Here is a 22,571-nt window from a genome sequence, read left to right as displayed (position 1 = left end):
AAGTAAGAACTAAGGTTTAGCAAGCTTAGGCAATTTACTCAGGATTACCCAGCTACTGAGTGGTACAGACAAGCTCATGTTTTCCAGATTCATGTTCTGCACCTTTTCACTACCACATGTCCTTCCCTTCTGAAGGTTGCAGATTTTTGTTAGGTCCATGAAGATCTTGTTCTCTCTTCCAGATTCTGGCAAACTGTCTTAGGGTTGAGTTGTGAAAGATCTAGCAACTACAGAGTTTCAGAAAATTATTCACAAAATTTCAATTCTTTATTTTGCTTGTGAAGGTGTCAAAATAAATTATTTTCCATATTGTTGAAAATGAGGGAAATCTTGGCCCTTATAAATATCTCTTCCCTCATTTTGTTTTGCTTTATCTAAATCTTGCCAAGAATATCCAACAACTAACCAAAATACCCTACCTAACATCCTTACTATATCAGACTGCAGATCAGTATGTGGAATACAGATAGCATAGAGATTTACTGTTTCATTAATTCATATTCATCAGTAAGTAATTTCCAATGCCCTGTTTGACATCTAATTGCTCAAATTCCTTTTTCCATTTTCTGTCATTGAGAAGAAGCTAAAAGGTGAGTTTAATGCTCCACCCATTTTTAATTGTCCTTAATTTCATATTTCTAGTTAGAATATTTATTTTTTTAGAAAAAAAAAGCCTTTGGGGTTCTTTGAAAAATTATTATGATTTTATTTAACTAATATTACTCTACCAATATAGGTAGTATTAAATCAAAATAAAAGTACAGGTAGTATGAAAAGAAAAAACCTGGGAAAAAATAGGATAGGTACAACACTTTGAATATTTCAGAATAGGTCAAAACTTTATCAAGTATTCAATTCCCAGGTAAGGTTGTGCTAGAAAAACTAAGGGATGTAAATGGAGACAGTTGCTCTCAAAAAGTGCATCAGGTTGGGGTGCCTGGGTGGCTCAATCAGTTAAGCAGTTAGGCATCCAACTTTGGCTCAGGTGGTGAACTCGCGGTTTGTGGGTCGAGCCCCATGTTGGGCTTTGTGCTGACAGCTCAGAGCCTGGAGCTTGCTTCAGATTCTGTGTCTCCCTCTCTCTCTTCCCCTCCACTGCTTGCACTCTATCTCTCTCTCTCTCTCTCTCAAAAATAAATGAACATTAAAAATTTTTTTAAATAAAAAAAGTGCATCAGGTTGACATGTATAAACAATTCTAAGACAACACACATTAGTGTACTTTAGGTAATATTTTGGAAAGGCAAAGCTGAAAATCTTTCCACCCCTTGTTTACCTCTTTCTTGGCTTTGTTGCTCTTGGAGTCAAATCTAAAATCTTTAACAAAGCCTACAGTAAGGGTGACCATATTCACTTACTTATCACCAAAATCTGTACCTTTTTAGGTTCACTTTTAGTGAAAGTAGGTAACGAAAAATCATTCAGATTGGGTTCATTTTATTGATGAACCCATAAAACAGCTCCAATCAAAAATCTATTTTCAAAAGTAATTTTTTTGACACAACAACAGTGGTTTTGAATAGAGCACTGTGTGACTGACAATGATGGCCATTTTGAAACCTTCTTCCACTACACCCTGATGACAAAGGAGAAAGCTGTCCCTAACCACTCATGTCTGAGCCTATTTGAGCAGAAGGGGCTGTTTATGCTATATCTGGACAGAGTCTGGAGAGGGAGGTGGGATATTACTGGTTATCTTTCATGTTTGAGCACATGTGAAAGTCAGAATGGTCACTGCAGATGTGACTCTCACACAGTGCCCCAAGAGACATGACAGGGTAGAAGTGGAGATTACCAAACATACTGGGCTTATTTTAATAAGATGTAAACAAAAAAAACTCGGACAAATGCTAATCTGAACAGAACACTGGGCAACAGGCGTTAAAAATACCGTGCCCAGCTAACAGGCATAAAGTGGACACTTTACTTTGGGGGCACTGCCCCTGTCAGCCACATGACCCTCCCATGGGATTTTGTGTTTTAATCACACTGCCTGCTTTACATTTTCTGAGCAGTGCTTCATATCTTCCCATCTCAGCACCTCTGCACTAAAATGGCTCCCTGTCGCTTCCCTCCCGCCATCCCTTCATCTAGGTAATTCCTGTTTGTCTTTCAGATATCAACTCGAAAAACACTTTCTGAGGAAAGTACTTCCTGACTCATTGATCCGTAGTGTACTTTTTTGTGTTATATGACTTCACAGAAACTCACTTTTTAAAAAATTGTTTTCCTTAATTTATAATTACCTATGTATTAGTGTGAATAACTGATTAGTAATTGATTCATATGTTTCCTCCAGGAGACTATAAACTCTGAGAGTAAAGCAGCTTTATGGATTTTCTCTCACTGTATTATCCTTGAGGTTTACCAGGTAGTTATCACTCAGGTAATAATGCTGGGTAAATAAATAAATGATGCAGCAAGCACAGTATTTAGTCAAAAATGTTCATTCCTTTCCCCCAAAAGGAAATTTAAAGAAATCATCACCACCGCAGAAATGGGATTATTTTGAGAGGACTTCTCCAAAGAGATAATACCTGAAGCATTCCTTAGAGCACATCACTTTTCCTTCATTTCTTTTCTCCTTAGAAATGACTGTTATATGTATCTGTCTGCATTGATCTCTCTATTTAGGGTATGCTTTCACTCAGAATTCTAACATTGGCATTTTATGTTTAGCTGAATAAAGTCAGGTCCTGGCCAAATAATGTGACAGATTTTCAGAAGCCAACTGGTAAAAAGTACACAACGTGGGTTCTTTCTGTACCCTGGATTTCTAACATTGACATGAAGATACTGATGGCAATTTTATATACAGAGTTACTATAAGAAAAGAAATGAAATTAAAGGAATAAAAGCATCCTTCAAAAGTTAAAAAAGGAAAATTTTTAATAATTTGGAGACATTCTTATGACTCTTCTATTTTTACCTTTAAAATTGGCAATAACATCAGATACATCTTTGAATTTAATTGGGTAAGATATTTTAAATATAAGTTACAGTCAAATGATCTATATATAAGTTTATGTGTGTGTGTGTGGTGTGTGTATATAAATATTAAGTTTGTGTGTGTGTGTATTGTGTATGTGTGTGTAAACACACACTTTTTTTTTTTTTACTAACCTCTATCTTCTTTTTCCACAGTAAGTATACATAAGGAAATTATTTCCTTGCTTATATCTTAACAAGGGAGATTTCATCACCGGGTTTTCATTGTCACATTAAATGGAACTGTTATAAATGTTCTTCACATACAGTTTTTCTCATTTACTTTTGTTACTTTTCTAATATCTTGCTACGGCTCATAACCATCTACAGTTGAAACCAGCTACAAAAATAAGCCCATGGAATTCACTTACACCCACGGAATCACTTTATTCTTCATGTTTATACATTTCTAGTACATTATACATTTCTCTCCACCTTTTGATTCCATTTTGAAGACAGTAAATTACTCTTTCAAACACTGAAAACAAGTTCAGCTATTGAAATATTCCTAATGGAAACATGTTAAAAATACAGAGTGTGAATTTTTTAATGTCTAAGATGATTGTATATCAAGATGGGATTTTTAGGAGTGCCTTGGGTGGCTCAGTTGGTTAAGGGTCCAACTTCGGCTCAGGTCATGATCTTGTGGTTTGTGAGCTTGAGCCCCACGTCGGGCTCTGTGCTGTCAGCTTGGAGCATGGAGACTGCTTCAGATCTGTCTCTGCTCCTCCCCTGATCATGCTTTCTCTATGAAAAATAAACACTAAAAAAAAAAAAGGATTTTTAGCCATAATAAAATGGAGCAATTATTCAGCAATTACTTGAGGGGATGTGGGAAGATATCTTCCGAATGAGGCCATATGCTTCCTACTTGTGATTAAGACTGTTGTTGTGGCTTACATGCCCAAGACTGTGAATAATGAATATACATCATAAAATCCAAGGGTCTGCCCTTTCTGTTAGAGGCAAAATATTGCATATACTCCAAGGTATCCACACATAAAATAAAGGAGGTGCAACTTCATCATTTCTCTATGCAAAATTATTCCTTGAGGGTCATTACATTTTAATAATGTATAATATATCCCTCAGTTTCTATTGCTATATCTATTTATGGATAATAGATTTCTAATAAGATACTGTTTTGTCAAAATCTGCATGATGTGAAACAAAACAAATTTTTTAAATGTTTAATCAAATTAATGGTTGAATGCTTCTTCACATGGATCATAAAGGGTAAGTGAGATTTAGGTATTCCATCCTTCATCCTTTTATTCATTCAGCAAATGTTTATTGAGCATTTTTTATATACCAGACATAGTTCTAGGCCTAGGGAATATGTCAGTGAATAAAATAGAGAAAAGTCCTTACCCTTATGGATCCTGAATTCTAGACCAGGAGTCAGCAACGGCCACAGTCCACAGTCTGTTGTTATAAATTTATTTATTTATTTATTTATTTATTTATTTATTTATTTATTTATTTATTTTATTTTTTACTGAGACACATTCACTTGTTTGTGTGTTGTCTAAGTCTGCTTTAATGGCATGGCAAAATTCAGTGTTTGTAAGAGAAACCATATGGTCCTCAAAACTTAAGCTATTTACAACCTGTCCCTTTGCAGAAAAAAATTCCTGACCTCTATTCTACACTTGAGTGATTTAAGAAAAGATAGCTATCCTCTCCCATAAAATATCCCAGAATATAATATTGGGTTCATGAAGAATATGTTTCTTATATTTAAGTTATCTGGTAATTTTATCTATAGATTGCCTTTTGAATTACTCCTACCATTTCTATAAACCTTTGAAGATACCCAGATTTTTGACCTGGAAACTTCAGTTCTACCCTGGAGGAGTTTCAACAAAAAATAAGAAATTGTTTATATGAACAATAAATGTTTGACTTATTGTTGAATTATACTACATATTGTTGAATTATTTATTTTGCTAACATTATTTTAGGGAAAGTCCTGAAAGTGGAAAAAGATCATCTGTTTTCTATTGAGGTCATATTGCCCAAAATAAAGACTGAAAGGTATAAGTCTGATATAAGGTGATTTTTATAGGTCCAGTGAGACTATATCACAAAACAATTCTTATCCAAGTGTGGAGTAAATATGTTATATTTATCATTGGGCACATCAAATGTTGAGATAATTTGGAAGAACACATTTCTATATAAACATAATTGCCGTTAGTGAGAATAATTGATGTTCCTTGAGAATTTATATATTGAGCACTATTCTAAGTACTTTATATTATTTAACTTACTATACATAACCATTTATGATAAATAGTAATATTATCCATATTTTACATAGGACAAAATGAAATACAAAGAGTTAAATAAATTGACCAGTAAATAAGTATCAGCACTAAAACTCAAACCCATGAAATGTAGCTCTGAGTCCATTTATCCTATTTATTTTGAAGTTGCTTCTGTTACTTTTTTTAAGTGTTTATTTATTTATTTTGAGGCAGAGAGCATGCAAGTGAGTGTGGGGCAGAGAGAGGGAAAGAGAGAATCCCAAGCAGGTTCAACACTGTCAGCGCAGAGCCCAGCGTGGGGCTTGATCCCACAAACCTTGAGATCATGATGTGAGCTGAAATCAAGGGTCCAATGCTTAACCAATTGAGCCACCCAGGTGCTCCACATCTGTTGTTCTTTTCATACTGTCAAATTATATGTAAGGTAATGATCTCCAAATTTTTCAACTCAGGAGCCCATCAGTAAAATATATGTATCTTAATAAATCGTTTACATCTTGAAAAATTGTATATACTTAGTAGTTGCCTAATATGATCTGTCACATTATATGATATATACAATATATATTATTACACATTCTGAAAATATAAATTCAAAATTTTGAAGATAACAATGCTTCAATTTAATAATTCTCACTAAAATATTATTAGATTTTTAAATGGAATATTGATTACACTTTTAATACAGCAATCCAAAAGTGTAGATCTAAGTTCAGTTTAACACTTGGTTTTAATGGTTATCAGAACTGATACTTCACCAAGAGACATTAAATCTGTACTTTTGTGTGAATGTATAGCCAATAGATCACACTGAGTGCTCTGTTCTAACATTCATTTCTTCACATCTTCAGTAATGCTTTCTAATTGCACTTTGAAATAATATTACTAAAAGGAATGTGTATTTAAATGTATAAATGAATGCATTTAAGTTTGTGCCATATTATTTTCCAGATATTATTTCAATTAACGTACCTCATCATGGAGAGCAAAGCTGTTTTCCAATGGTGCATGACTTTTTAAAACTCGAAGTAGAAAACATTAAGAAACTGCTAAACATGTATTATTGACTTTAGAGAAATTATGTGTTGAATTGATTATTACTTTAAATATGATTGAAAATTGTGGATCTAAATGCATATTTCAAATAGCCCTCTTAATAATTTGAATTTTTAAATGACATTTTATCAAATCTGAGTAGATCTTTATGTATTTTAATTTGGTTGACTTACATGGACTTAGAGCTTGGATAGCAACTTACCATATAAGTAGAAAAATAGTCAGTTCTGTCATTGTCCCATGTGTATATTTTTTATCAGGATTAATTTTAACCCACAGTATACTTGGAGACACTTTAGGTCCTAATTTTTTACTTTGTTCGTGTTACTTTGTTAAAACTACATAATGTTTAAAAACATATTCATGTTACTTTGTTAAAACTACATAACTACATAACAAGAGGGGCAAACCTCTCTACCTTTAGGAACAAACACTCATCTTGCTGAATGGTTTGAGAGCATGAGTGTCATATATATTTTAAATAGTAAATCCTGGGGAGCCTAAGTGGCTCAGTTGGTTAAGCATCTGACTTCGGCTCAAGTCATGATCTCACGGTTCGTGGGATCGGGCTCTGTGCTGACAGCTCAGAGCCTGGAACCTGCTTCAGATTCTCTGTCTCTCTCTCTGCCCCTCCCCTACTCTCTCTTTCAAAAATAATAAATAAACATTAAAAAATAATAATAATAAACCTTTATTTTCCTTGGAAAAGTATCAACGGCAATTCTAATGTGTTTCTCCTATGTCCCAGTAGATTATTTTAAGGCATTCTACTTGACCACCAACATGGACCACATTTGAAGACTATCACATTCCTAGATTCTTTGATCACTGAGAACAGTGAAGACAGGCGTCTCCACTAGGGGATCACTGGCATAACGCACTAAATCCTACTCATGTTTACAAGACCTTCACCACTGATGTCTTGACTAAGTTCAATGAATACTAATGCCAGACAGCTGACCATGTCACTACTCATTGCTGTTTCACTCTTCTACTTTTGACCATTTTTAAAATTAAGTAACTATTAGCAGCTAATATAATAAATAAATGTCTAAACATTTAAGTTTGTGAAATTTTCAATGCCAATTTAATTTTTCTTTACTGGCCCTTCATCTGTGGTTTGGTAGTTTTGTAAAGAGCTTAAGGGCATTATCTTCCCTACCCTGTCTACTAGGTACGAATCTTTGCCCTGGTACTTCCTACTTGTGTCACCTTGGGCACATTATTTAACCTCTCTGTGCCTCTGTTGCCCTAATTGTGAAATAAATGTAATGATAGTGATAATATTAAGAATATTAAGAATTACCCCCATAAAAGTTGGCGTGAGGGTGAAATGAATTAAAAATAGCACTAACAATAATGTCTAGCACACAGAAAATGCTCATAAATATTGTTTTTGTTATGGACCCAACTTTCAATGTTACAGCAATTTATAACTACCTGCAAAATGCTTTTTATCCCAGAACAACTGTTCACCCAATTGTAAATCCCAGCAGCCCATGCTTGGTGGGAGAGCATTGCTATCTTCTAAAGAATAAACCTCAGGATATTTATACCATGAATACTGTTAATATCTCAGATGTTCTGTGAAGGATACTCTCCTCTTATAATACTTAGAACCTGTTTAAAAATGTTTAGTATGTTTTCAGATTGCTTCAACTGTTTCAAATACTGTACCATCATAATTTCTGTGAGTTTTCACCAAATTTGAATTTTTTTAATGTTTATTTATTTTTGAGAGAGAGAGAGAGAGAGAGAGAGAGAGAGAGAGAGAACAAGCAGGGGAGGGGCAGAGGGAGAGAGAGGAAGACATAGAATCTGAAGCAGGATCCAGGCTCTGAGGTGTCAGCACAGAGCCTAACACAGGGCTCAAACTCATGAACCACAAGATCATGACCTAGGCCGAAGTCAGATGCATAACCAACTGAGCCACCCAGGCGCCCCAAGTTTTCACTAAATTCGTACTAATGCAATTTTACATCTAAGCTTTAGAAAATTTATTTCTAGCCATTATTTCCTTAACACAAGTTTGTTAACAGGTGCCAGCCTAATTCATCACTTCTCAGCATAACTGTCACCGTGTACATCAAGGGATTTCTAATGGGAAGTTCTGCCTGGCCAGGGTGTGTTCTTTACTGGGCTCAAACCTTTTGTATGTGCTTTCGTCCACTGTATACTATATATTTTATCAGTCTCCGCACATACACACATGTTCTGGTTCCACAACAGTTGCAGCATCTGAAAATTTACCCCCTCTTCCTTTGAGATCTCTTTTCAAGCTGTCATATGTGGAGAGGGTGATGTCCTTGGGGGTTTCTACTAAGAAGCTAGTGTCGTCAGGTTACAAAAAAGATCAGATGTGAAAATAATTTTAAAGCTATGGAGTTGTGGTGGCCGTACAAAACACAGGGTGCCCAATTAATTGGAATTTCAGATAAACAACAAGTTATTTTTTAAGCATGCCCCAAATATTGTATGGGAGATACTTATACTAAAAAAGTTTTTGTCATCTAACTGCAATTCAAATTTAACAGGCATCTTGTCCTTTTATTTACTAATGAGACAACCTTATGAGAAGAGCTTATCAAAGTGTGTGTTATACAGAAGAAAATGTGACAGGGACTTGAAGGTATAAACTGTATTTCTGACTTACTGAAAAGGAAATTGTGTACTAGTTATAATTTGTGTTGATCTTCTAAGAAACGTAGAAACAGAATCCACAAATAAGTTTTTGTCTAATTGATTATTCATCACATATCTAGAACATCAATAATAAATACGAGTTATTGATAAGTTCGTATTTTTTTAAACTGGATTTTAAATTTTTATTTAAAATATAGGAAACACAGTATTTCTAGGGTATTTCATATATATATATATATATATATGTAATTTATATTTTATATTTACATGTCTTTTACCTTGCATAGATTTCTGTTGCTGTCAAAACAAATTACCACAAATTTAGTGGCAAAACAGCAAATCTACTGTTTCACAGTTCTGGAGGTCAAAAGTCTGGGTACAGCATGGCTCAGCTGTTTCTTCTGCTGAGAGTCCCACTCGGGCTAAAATTAAGGCCTCAGCCATTCTAGAGGCTCTGGGGGAAGAATTTGTTTCCACGCTTCTTCAGGTTGTTGGCCACATTCAGTTTCATGCAATTGATTTCTTTGCTGGCTGTGGGACAGAGGTCAGTCTCAATTTGTAGGGGCCTCCCACATTTCCTGACTGACAACCTCCTTTGTCTTCAGTTTTCTCTGACCTCCACTTCTGCCTCCTCTCTCCTGCTTCTCTTCCTCTCTTCCGTAGCACCTCGCTGCTAAATCCCTTCTGCCTCTCTCTTTCATTTCTAAGGGCTCACGTGCTTACATTGGAACCAACAGGATAATTCAGGATAACTTAAAGCCCATAACTTTATTCTATCTGCACAATCCTTTCTGCTGTATTCACAGGTTCCAGACATTAGCTGTGCCCATTTTCTCAGAAGAGGGGTACATTTTTTGCTTATCACATATTCTAATTTTTTCTGATACTCTGTAATTAGCATAGTAAGTAAGTAAGGGGTGATTCCAATTAAGAAATAAAATCAGAATGGAGACAAAACTCCGACTACTTGATTCCAGTGTAGCTAGTAAATTTGTTTTTAGTTAAGAGATGATATCTTCTCATTTTAAAGCTTCAACTGCAAACTACTGAGCCATCTCGGCAGTGATCTAGGGACTGAAAATGAGTCATTGATTTTTGTGAGTTTTGTTTTTGCTTTTAGTGCCCTCTCGGTAGGCTAGTAGAAACCCACCCTTTGTCCATGGCAGAAGCAGATTAACTAGGCCAGTTAATTTAAAGGTAATAAAACTATTTGAAAGGACATAGCAGTTGTAATCATGACACATTCTTAAATGAACCAGATTCCATTTGATGTATATGAAAAATTAAAGCATAGGTCTAAAAGTGCTGTAAGAGAAATTTCCTCATTCTTTTTGGTGAGATCTGACATCAGCATATAGATGGCTTCATCAATTATTGAGAAAAAGACTAAGAAAAGAAAAATGACTGATTGGGATGCTTCATTTTGAAGTCTGAATTTGAAGCCCTTGGGTTGAATGTACCTGTAGGTCTAAATCTTTCAGAATTAGCTCATGCTCTCTCCCCAACTTATCTATGTAAATTTTTTGTTTAAAAAAAAAATAAGGTACTTAAACATTTTTAATGCACTCCATCAAACATCAGAGCATGAGTGCCGGGCTTTGAAGCCACTGCATATATCAACGAAGGTAAGAAATAGATCTCCGTATAGATAAATATTCCTTAAGATGAAGCTAGGGGAATGACTTTAAATTTAAAATACTGCTTTCTCTCAAGGGTTAAGTTTTCATGATTTTGAGTGATTTTTTTTTTCGCAGCTATTTTCATTCTCTCTATATTCTCAAGTGTGGCAATGAATTTCAGAGTTCTTGTTTGCCACCTAACGTGCTTGTCTTGCTTATTATTCCCAGAAAAGTATTAAGGACTCCTAATTGACAAGCTAAAACTGTTTTTTTTAATTGAAACAAAAAGGATAATGAATGACTCTGTTCAATTGTAGGTCATTAATTAGCCCCTGTGCTTTCGTGGAACTCATACTTAGTGATAAATAAAAAGGGAACCACAGCTGATAAAATCAGCACACATTGGTAAACATTAATGATCAAGAGTGTGAATCATTTGAAAGGCACCATTTTCTTAATTAAGGTTCATATTAATGATGTTCCTTGTATTTTAGAGAATCGCTCAAGTATTCAAGTCCGTTATCATGGAGCCAGAATTGCCCATAAACACAGTGCTAGTAGTACCTTTCCAATAATTTAACCTAAAATGCAGTTATTTATCTAGCCTCAAAGTCGTTACTTCTCGAATAATTGCAAACCATTCCTCATGATCAGAAATAACTTTTAATTCTATATAATCTTGGTTTGGGCTTTTGTTTTTATCTTCTCAGACTATTTGTACTTATTTCATAAAACATTCCCTCCTGAAAATATTTTTCCTTGCCATGTAGAATGCAGAGTTTCAACTTAATTTCCACCTCTAAGTAAATAAAGTCATGTGCCTTTGGGTGATACTGATTCTTTAGTTATGGTTTTTTCACTCTATTTAAACATGGATCTAAAGTAGCTTATATATTTATGGATTAAGAGAGAATGCAGGCAGTGTAAAAGCAGCAAATGTAAGTTTTTCATTACCCCAAATTTGCTGAGTATTATAATATGATGGTGGAATTTGTCTCTGAGTTTTGTTAAGGAAAAAAACTATTCTTATATTTGGTAAGGAAGACTTTTTCAGGACTACTGTGATAGGTGTCAAAACTATTGCAATAGGGGAGAGAGAGTCAGCTCAATTCTGAATACAATAAATATAGCTGGAGATTTATAGCCAAGGATCAGGTTGTGTGTTGGGGAAAGGAGATGCGTGGGAAATTACTAAGAGCAGATAGCAAGGGAGGGAGAATTCTTGCTAAATTTACTTAACAGGACTCTTGCTAAAAGGCAGGCCAGTGTGATCAGATACCAAGGTTGGGGGTGGTGAGGAATTTAATTAGATATTGAGAGTGACCAGATATCAAGGGTGGTAGGATTCTCTCTAAGCTGACTTAGCAGGATTCTTGATAAAACTGAACTCTGCAAAGGTGGACACTGAAGCCAAATGCTGAGGCCTAGTTGAGAAGAGAGCTCAGAGGAGGCTCACTGAAGTTCGGTCAAGAATTTTGTCAGTGCTCTAATGGCTAAGGCAAGGGAAGAACGTGTTTGCATACAGAATTTTCATTGTCCAGAACAGTAGAGAATACTGTCACGGTTTACACTGCCATCGAATTGAACTCAAGCCTGATTTTATCATTTGGGTTTCAGTTTCCAATAAACATACACTGGGAGGCAGTATGTAACAAGGTGGCATTTAAACAGGAGTGGTGAAGGAATTTGTCCTGGCAATTCCTGAAAGCCCGGCAAATACAACCACCCTAGGGCACGCTGGTGGGCTAGAGGAAGGACAGAGAATCGAATGTGAATGTAGTGACGAGATCAAAGGATAGAGATGTAGGACGTGAGAGAAGAGGTATAGTGAGACAAATCTAGAGGCCATTGTGAACTCCTTAGATCTAACTCTGAGTGAGATGAGAAGCCATCAGAAGATTCTAAATAGAGACATGGTCTGACTTACATTTTAAAGGGATCAGTCTGACTGCTGTAATGTGAGAATAGAAGGCGAAGACAGAAGCTGGGAGACCAATTAGGGGGCTTTTGCAATAGTCCAGATGAGGCACAGTGTGGCCTCTCCCAGGAGAGGCACTGCAAAACAGTAAGTGGTAGTCATATTCTGAATATGTTGTAAAGGTAGAGGAGAAGGGTTTGCTGATGAAGAAGCCTGATCTTCTAGAAGGATGAGGTAACTTTTTTTTTTTGAGGTGAGGAGATTGAAGCAAAACTAGGTTCTTTGGGGGAAGAAAGACAGCTTGGTTTTTGACATGTTCAACTCCTGATGCCTACTAGACCTACTGAAGCAGTTGGGTAGGACATTAAGGATAATATTTTGAGGGGCACCTGGGTGGCTCAGTGAGTCAAGCATCCAACTCTTGATCTCGGCTCAGGTCATGATCTCACTAACCATGAGACAGAGCCCCACGTCAGGCTCTGACAGCACAGAGCCTGCTTGGGATTCTCTCTCTCCCTCTCTCTCTGCCTCCTGCCCCACTCACACTCTGTCTCCTTCAAAATAAATAAATAAATATATATATATTTATAAATATAAATATATAAACATTTATAAATATAAATATATAATATATATAAATGTATATATTTATAAATATATAAAATATATTATATATTTATTAATATATAAAATATATATATAAATAAATATAAATAAATAAATAAATAAATAAAGGATAATATTTTGAGCCATTGGGTCTGATAACCCAGGAAATGAGTGTGCATAGATAGATCTGATGACTGAGACACTGAGTAATCTCTTATTTTCTCTGCGTTGCCTCCTTTGGCTTCACTAGTCATTCAAGATTGGCTTAGAAATCATATGTTAGTGTGCCATTACCTGTGTTCTTTTACACTACTATGCAGTCACTGGGCACTTACTGAATAGTGTTGTACCTATCGATTGACTGGTCATCTCTTCCATTATACTGTAAGTTTCTTAAGGAAAAGGCTTAAAAGTGTTCTTTTAAGGGAAGTGGAAGAATAAATTAAAATCCTTCGCATTTAACATAAAATCTAAGTAATATTCAGCCTTGTCTACTTCACTCACCTCTTTTCATACTACCCTTCCCTTTATTTACTACACCCCAGTCCCCTTTGCTAATTCCTTCAGCGTATACCATATCCTCAACTCTCTCAAGCCTCATGGGTTCTTTGATCTGCTAATGCATTATAATTTATTAAGTCTTGGTTTAAATACTAAATCCTAAGAGAAGTACTTCCTGAACCTTTATCTTAATCCACCCTCGTTTTGTCTCTCCTAATAACCCAAATTTGTCACTTGATAGCATTTATCACAGTTTGTAGATTTATAAGTATTTATGTGATAACTTACTATAGAATTGTCTTAATACATTTATGAGAACAAAGGACAATGTCTGTTTTGTTCATTAATATACCCACCTCTCACCACTATCCCAGAGACTTGAGCCCTTTATAAAATGTTTAGAATACATGTAAAAAGCTTCATATATTTGAATTAGTACCAATGAATGTGGATAATATAATCAACATGTTTGTGATTTTATTCATTATGTAAAACTGTAACACCATTTGATAAATATATTTTTATCTGTGTTCTCTTATAATTGGGAAAGTATAAAATTATGGAATAGGAATTAGTCTCCTGCTTGTCCAGCAACACCTGGTTTTTATAAGTATGTAAACATTCTCCCTATTGGACACAAAAATGTACTTTCCAGAACTGGATCACCCATAGGGAATAAGTTTACATACTTATAAAATGATGTGGAACAACATTTCAAATATATACGTACTTCTGAGAAGACATAGCAGTATGAGCAACTATTTTTCAAGCCTGTTTTATTGAAAACAGTTTAAGAAACTTTAGTTAATATTATAAATTAGTCACATGGAAAATGCATGCAACTAGAAAACAATTTTTTTGTTAAAGCTATCTCACAACTCTTTGCTGAGATGACATATTCAATATAAATACTTCATAAAAATTCTTCGAAAATACTCAAACCAACAGTGGTTTGACATATATTATTTATACTAGCCGAATTATAATACTTTTTATTATTTAAAAATATATGCATATAATTATAGAATTAAATACAGTTGTTTCCAAATTTACTTAAAGAAGCTATAGCTATAAAACCCTAGAAAATATGATGCATCCCTCCTTCATAAGTATAGTCTCCTTACAAACTTAAATATTATTAAATTATCATTTCAGTTAGTTATTTGAGCTAAGATAGGGTGAAACTATCAATTCAATCAATTTTAATATGCTTTCTCTCCCCCTCTACAGTTGCTGAATTCTTTTCTTTGTATCAAAGAATTATTGTAATTAGAATTAATTAATCATATAATTAGAAGTAATAGACATTTGGAAGCAGAAAGAACAGAATAGACCCTCATTCCTCTAAGATTTTCTCTCAAGGACTTCTCCATGGAGAAGTGACTATATGAAATTATCTGACCCATTATTTCATACTGCTATTTATAATAGTAACTAGTAAATTTTGAGAAGTTATACAAAACTGCTTAGAATATAGGGGAAAAAAGCCAATTTTTTCCATAGCTATAAACTCTTGAAATACTAGTGTAAGAATTAGATTAAAATACTGCATTTTGCTATTTTTACAAAATGGCTTTTGAAAAAATGTTTGGATTAATAAAATATATTCAATAAATGATTAATCTACAAATTATTTTATAATATTTAATATTTTTAATTGTTAGTATTCTCATATTAAAGTGGACATACACTAAAAGGTACCCTTAATTTAGTCTTCTGGGACCACAAATATGACCTAACGGTTTCCAAAAATACGGGAAAGAGGAAACTTTTCACAAGCAGTCACTTTAAAAGGAGTAAAAATTGTGTGTATTCTACGTAGCCCATAAAAAGAAATATAAATAATAGAATGATAAATGTTTATTAATAAAATACATATGCCTTCAGAAACATTTCTTTCATTGATTGATATTTTGAAAGATTCTGAGGTTAAATCTGAGAGAAGGAAATTTCAGCATAAATATTAGGCGACATTGCTAGATGAACCATACAAAAGAAAGTACATTCAAACATTTTCTAGGTGTTTGAAGGTGTTTTGTTGGGTTTTCTAATCCCTCTGATCTCTTTTTCCAGTTTAAATTTTTAAAAGCTGACAGAATTATCACTAACACTTCTCATCGAAGAAACAGCACACAATTGAATGAAGAAAAATTTGATTTCTCGAATGTTCACAAAGTTTTTCAAACCAAAATTTTACTTAATGTGCATATTAATCTTATTATTGGCAGCAGCTGATAATCATCAATCTGTAGATGTGATCATACATCTGAAGAAGTTTCTTGAACAGGTTGTTTTTAATACAGTCTGGCAAATTGTATTACCATTTGTACCAACAATTTTCAGTGATATAAAGATCAACCCCAGATCTGTTTCTACCAGAGGGTTTGTACTTTGTAATATACATAAAAGTTCTAAGATTTTCTAGTTTCCATCTTATTTGAAATCTTTACTATTTATTTATTCCCTTTATATGTATCTAATTTACTATGAAAACGGTCTTTTCTTTGAAATTCATTTATTTTCTCAGGTTAATCTCTTGGCTTTTGGATTTATCATATACAAAGTTTTTCGTCACACTGCAGGGTTGAAACCAGAAGTTAGTTGCTATGAGAACATAAGGTAAATGTCTCTTTCACTCTATTTCTTTAGTAGTTAAAAGATTGAGTACCTTAAGGCACAAATAACTCTTGGAAAGGCTTTTTTTTTTATTTTTTTTATAACTTTCTTCTGCCATATTAAAAAAACTTATTGTCAAATAGCATTTTAAATATGTTTAATAAGACTATAATCACCACAGATTAAATGGTAAGTAAAGCCATCTTTTCTAACATAATCCCCTTTGAAAGAAAAGATGATGGCTGTGTTTTAAGGCAAAAATTGGCCTTAGCGATTTTCTTTGGAAAACATTCCTCAGAGCTTAGTAACTGTGTTTCTTTCTTGTGACTCTTAGTTTGCATGCTGCCATGATTTTTCCTTCAACCCTCTCTTTAAAACTGATTTATTGAGACCTCGAAAATGGTTTGTTCAGGAAAAACTGAAGTGTACTATAGGGAACATTAGAAACGACTAACGTTTGTGTTGCTTGGAAACACTCCTGTAGTTTCAATACCTTACACAAGATTTATAGTTAGGATTTAGCAAACGTTTGATCGATTACTTTCTTTTACTCCTCACCATTCATAGCTTCATGTAGTGTGCTGGTTTTAATAAAGTTGAAAATGACTCATTTTCTGAGGTATACTGCTAAAACATCTTCTGCAGGAGAGAATGATTGGACAAAGAATGAATAAGAAAATAATCATTAGTTGCCTCATTTTCAAAGCAATGTCCTCAGTGAGCAGGATTGAATGTTGTTTTACCAGAAGTCATAGGCAGTAAGTTGAAAATATGTAAGAGTATGTACATGTATTTTTTTTTAATTTTTAAGAAAGCGGTATTCTGACATGAATTTATTTTGAGGCAACTGTATTGTAACAGCAGAAAAAAGAATCTAGTTTTATATTTTATGCTTTCTTCTTTACTAAACCTGAAAGGAAAGCAGAACCTTCCTTTGATGTCATGCACATGTACTCACCCAAGTCCACCCGGTATACTTCGCAAGGTTTCTTAGGGAAAATGCTCCCTAACAGATAGATGTCTTACCTTCAGGAATTATTACAACATTTGATTTGAAATCAAAGCACATACACTGCAGTATACTAGGTAAAAATATTTTAAGATTAAGGGAATTCCAGGACGCTTGGGTGGCTCTGTTGGTTAAGTGGCCAGCTTCAGCTCAGGTCATGATCTCACAGTTCTTGAGTTCGAGCCCTGCCTCGGGCTCTGTGCTGACAGCTCAGAGTCTGGAGCCTGCTACACATTCTGTGTCTTCTTCTCTCTCTGCCCCTCCCCTTCTCTTTCTCTCTCTCTCTCTAAAATAAGTAAACTTAAAAATTTTTTTTTAAAGATTAAGGAAATTCCTTGAAAAATACCATATTTTAATAGCATTGCCTTCATTTTGGAAGTGCATCCCTGTCATGGTGCAGTAACATACCCTAAAGGCTGTCCCACGTAACTAGCATGATGTATCAGTTTCAAAATCCTTATTGGTCTTTGCAGAAGATTTCTTAATTGTACCAAAAAGCCATTTCCCACATAATTTGAGGAGTTTAGGGATGTGTTGAGTCTATGTCATTTTCTTAACTGAAACATTTCAAATGTGTTACAGGTCTTGTGCCAGAGGAGCCCTTGCTCTCCTGTTCCTTCTCGGCACCACCTGGATCTTTGGGGTTCTCCATGTCGTGCACGCATCAGTGGTAACAGCTTACCTCTTCACTGTCAGCAATGCTTTCCAGGGGATGTTCATCTTCTTATTCCTGTGTGTCTTATCTAGAAAAGTAAGCAGTTTCTTTTATTATAATTGCGGTCAACCCTATAGCATATTCATGTAGCATCGGCTACCAAATTGATAAAAATTCTTATTCTCATGGATTTGTGCTATCTTTATTGCCTAATGCAGTATATTTTAGTATCAAAATAATTGGAACATCTATCTGTTCGTATGGAAATATGCTTTAAAAAAAACTTGCTCTTAGGAATGTAAACATAGCTTATATTAATTTAAGCATATTCTGACAGATAATTAGAAAATCATACTTTAGAAAACGAAATATAACAATTTAATGTGATTTGAAAATAATTTAATGTGACCATTGCAATTATGTTTAACATTTCTTTTTTTTCTTCTTTTTAGATCCAAGAAGAATATTATAGATTGTTCAAAAATGTCCCTTGTTGTTTTGGATGTTTAAGGTAAAAATAGAGAACTGTGGATAATTTTTGCTCTACATAAGAAAACCAAGCTGTGGATGGCCAATGTATAAAAATGACTTGAATCAATGATCTAATTATTAATTACTAGATAAGTATTTTAAATCCATTTTTCTGTTTACAGTGTAGAAACTGTAGATAAGATACCATAATTATGTACCATATAGCTATAGTTTGCTTTCCCACATGACATAGTTAGTTATGTCAAAATAGTATTGCAAATATTTCTAACACAAGAAATATATGAATGTCCTGAAGGAAACCACTGGATTGATATTTTTGTGACTCATGTTGCCTTTGAAACTAAGTCCCCTATCACCTTAGTAATGAGCTCTGTTACAGAAAGTGGAATATGAGAGAATGAAGGGGCAGAATGTAAAGCAGTAAAAAGGAAATGGCTATTATAACAATGAGATGTATTTTGAGTAAACTTGTTTTTTTGTAAACTAAATGAGAAATTATAGCTGAAATAATTGAATAAACACTTCTTACCATTGCATGAATTTTTCTGAACTTAAATTTATACTAAAACAACTTAGACCTTTTCTATATTTATTTTCTTTCCTAATATTCGAAAAAACCCCACAAAACTTTACAAATGAAAAGGCAGGCAATTATGTTCTGGTTTTTGGGTTAACATCATAAGGAGGTATGTGCTGTTTCCATACTAATTTCATAGATTATAACTTCAAATCTTTAATCAGAAATACATAAATGTGTCAAACTATAATATTTTTCATGGCTGTAAATGTAAAAATAGTGTATATAAAAATTGAAGTATTCTCTTCTATAACCTTTCAGTGTAGTGAATAATATTGGATCTCATTAGGCTAGTATATTTGAGTTCTTTATTTCTTTTAATTTTGGAAATATTATAGTTCACATGACAATATTCCCTTTTAACTTACTATTTTTAAAAGGGCATTGTAAATATGAAAGTATTCAGAAAGTGAATTGCCATTTTTTTCTGTTCAGAAAAGTACACATTTAAAAATGTTATTTATAACAAAGGAATCACTGAGAACTGTAGAAATGTTCACAGTGGATATATTTTCTGACAGTTTTCTACTATCTATTAAAGCATATCTGCTTAAATGTATGGTTTCTATCTATCCTCAAATCTTCTCATTAAAATGTGGAAGCAGGGATTTTATTTCAAAAATATGTAATTGTCTGCACCTGCCTGTAGAAGTATGCCAACACACTAAATGTTGTGATTTTAATTTCTCCAGCTTTTAAAATGAAGTCTGTCAAAACTTGCTCTAACAAATAAAATGTTATCTAAATGAATACAGCTACTGTTTGCTGAGTCATTTTCTCAAGAAAGATGAGCTACCTGCCAATATGTCCCTACACATTTTTAGAGAATCCATGATAAATGTTCATTATATCTTCTGATCTCTTATATGCTAAGCTGTGACCTATTATTACCATTGTCATTATAGAACAGGGTTATAAGCATGTTGTATTGAAAAACTAATCTGTTCAATCAATACATACGAATGATGTATGGCAGGCAGAATAATAGCTCTTCCAATACTCTCACACCCTAATCTTCAGAATCTGTGGCCACTATGTTAGGTTACATGGAGAGAAGAATTAAGATCGCTAATCAGCTGACCTTGACATGGGGACATCATCCTGGATTATCTAGGTGGGCCCAATGTCACCACAAGCCTCCTTGTGAATGAGAAAGGGAGAAAGGAGAGCACGAGAGAGTGACACAGCCCGAGATGGTTTGACCAGCCGTTGCTGGCTTTGAAGACTTCTGAAGTCTACAAATGAAGGAAACTTCACAGCCTCTAGAAGCTGAAAAAGACAAGGAAACAGATTCTTCCCTAGAGCCTCTAAAAGGAAGTAGATGTGCTGATACCTTTATTTTAGCCCAGGCTGACCTATTTTGGACTTCTAACCTCCAGAACTGTAAGATAATAAATGTATATTGTTTTAAGCCACCAAGTTTGTTGAAAATTTGTCGCAAGTTTATTGATAATTTTTGATAATTTGTTATAGCTACCATAGGGAATATTATGGAAATATGTATAGCATCTTTAGAGATAACCAACTATTCATATCATTAGGACAAACCTTGACTCTAGTGTCTTGTTTTTATCAACCCTCCCTTAGATATCATTGGATAAAGCTTGTATTCTTTAGCATACTGTTCAAACCTCCTTAGGAGCCTCCTGGGTGGCTTCTGAAACAGCCCCCATATGTGGAGGACAGGGTGAGACCGAAGAAAGAGGCAGGCCACTCCAGATTAATAGAAGGCAAGTTCAATAAGCAAGAAAACTTGCCTTATGGGATTTGTCTTAGGTTGCCACAAATAAGTAGATCTTTACACCCACCCATCAAATTTAAAAGTTTATATAGAGTGGCGCCTGGGTGGCTCAGTCGGTTAAGCGGCCGACTTCGGCTCAGGTCATGATCTCGCGGTCCGTGAGTTCGAGCCCCGCGTCTGGCTCTGTGCTGACAGCTCAGAGCCTGGAGCCTGTTTCAGATTCTGTGTCTCTCTCTCTCTGACCCTCCCCTATTCATGCTCTGTCTCTCTTTGTCTCAAAAATATATAAACATTAAAAAAAAAGTTAAAAAAAGTTTATATAGAGACTGTCACATATACCATCCAGATGGTCTCAATGCCACATTCCAATCTCAAGACTGCATTGTTGGGGTATCTTCTTGGAGCACTGAAGACAAGCAGGATGCACATTCCAAGGACAGTGAAGGGGTGAGGAGCCTCCAAGTGCCCATGTCCAGCTTGCAGGTCAACCACATGTCAAGTCTTCTTGATGTCCTCCTCCAACAATAAGATTTCAGACCTTTCAGTTTTTACTTTTTTCCCTCTGAAAATTTCTTTAGTCACACCAAACTGTTTCTTTTTCCCAAAACTTACCATGGGTTACCAAATTCCCAATTCCTAGAATTTCCTCCTTGTGAACATCATTACTCTGACAAACATTATTTATCCCTAATGTATCTTTACATGTATCTTGAATGTATCTTCTCTATGAAGCCTTCCTGGATTCATGCGAGGAATTAATCACTTCCACTTTTGTGTCAGCACTTTCTCTAGTACTTATCCTATTTTAATATTCATTACATTGTATTACAATTGTTCAGGCCAAACTCAGGACATTCATTGTGCCTACTTTTGTTCTTCATTGAGGACAAGAACCTTTTCTCCTTTTTGCTTCATGAATCAGTGTTACTGCCCTCTGCTGCCTTGTGATCATATGACTGATATAAGAGAGTCTGGACCCTCTGAATAGTCTGGCCTTTTGCTTTAGGTATTCCACACTGGAAGCCCATTCAGTGAACTGGCTTTCTCAGGTAAAGCCCTCGATGCTTGTCTCTAACTGTTAGAGTGTTCAGGGGAAGATATGGCCCAGCAATCTCAAATTGGTGAGGTACAGCAGGCAGAAGGATTAGGCTACCAGTGTAGACGTGAGCTCAGAATATGGCTTTACCTCAGTTTTTCCAGGAAAGATCTTCTTTGGGGATTTGTAAGGAGCTTGCCAAACTGCTAATAAAGTAGTGATTTATTTTCCATTTGGCTGTTATTCCTCATGTAACACTCACTTCCTTGTTTGATGGTGAGTGAGGTAAATATTAGGATTTTAGATTCAATTTCCTCAACCTCTAAAATGCACCACAAGTTTTGTCATATTAATTTACAAACTCTTCTTTACTTGATAAATATACGGGGATGAGACAAGATTATAGGATTCAGTCAAAGAATTTGATACTTTAAGGTTGGCTTCAAACAATGAGAAGAATGGACACCAAAGAAGTATAAGATAAATTCCCCATGAAAATTTGCTATTAACTGGATATAATAATGTCCCAATTGTAAAAAAAAAAATGTTGCTTGACTGATTACACTGTATATGAATATATTTACACACAATAGAAATATATTTATATAAATGTATCTATACACAATATAACAATTAGGAAAAGTGTTTTAAAAAAAATCTATCAGCAAGTACTCCACAATCTGCATGCTAGACATAACCAACAAAGAGTACTTAATAATTTGATAACATCATCTCTTTAGTCCCTTTCAATTCAATGCCACTTCCCTAAAGTTAGACAATAACTCTGCATTACCAACATCATTCTCTAATTTCTCCAACATGAAATCTTTGAAGAAAACACAAA

The 22,571-nt window shown here is 34.5% G+C and overlaps 1 protein-coding gene across 5 annotated transcripts in view; it reads left to right on the top strand.

The window, feature by feature from the left end:
- ADGRL4 (adhesion G protein-coupled receptor L4) overlaps positions 1 to 19,704 on the top strand; it is a 108,999-nt gene extending 89,295 nt beyond the window's left edge. For 2 of the 5 annotated variants that reach the window (XM_053214300.1, XM_027058794.2), the window contains 2 exons: positions 17,809 to 17,977; positions 18,334 to 18,631. In XM_053214300.1, coding sequence (XP_053070275.1) covers positions 17,809 to 17,977; positions 18,334 to 18,396 — 232 coding nt within the window. In that variant the 3' untranslated portion in view covers positions 18,397 to 18,631. Of the gene's footprint in view, positions 1 to 16,128; positions 16,221 to 17,808; positions 17,978 to 18,333 lie in introns of those variants that run through there. The other 3 variants (XM_015066249.3, XM_027058793.2, XM_053214301.1) reach the window with 3 other exon arrangements.
- The last annotated feature ends 2,867 nt before the right edge of the window (positions 19,705 to 22,571 follow it).

Source organism: Acinonyx jubatus, chromosome C1 (assembly GCF_027475565.1).
Source record: "Acinonyx jubatus isolate Ajub_Pintada_27869175 chromosome C1, VMU_Ajub_asm_v1.0, whole genome shotgun sequence".
NCBI lineage: Eukaryota > Metazoa > Chordata > Mammalia > Carnivora > Felidae > Acinonyx > Acinonyx jubatus.
Note: the sequence above shows the minus strand (reverse complement) of the source record. Positions and strands in the feature narration are given on the sequence as shown.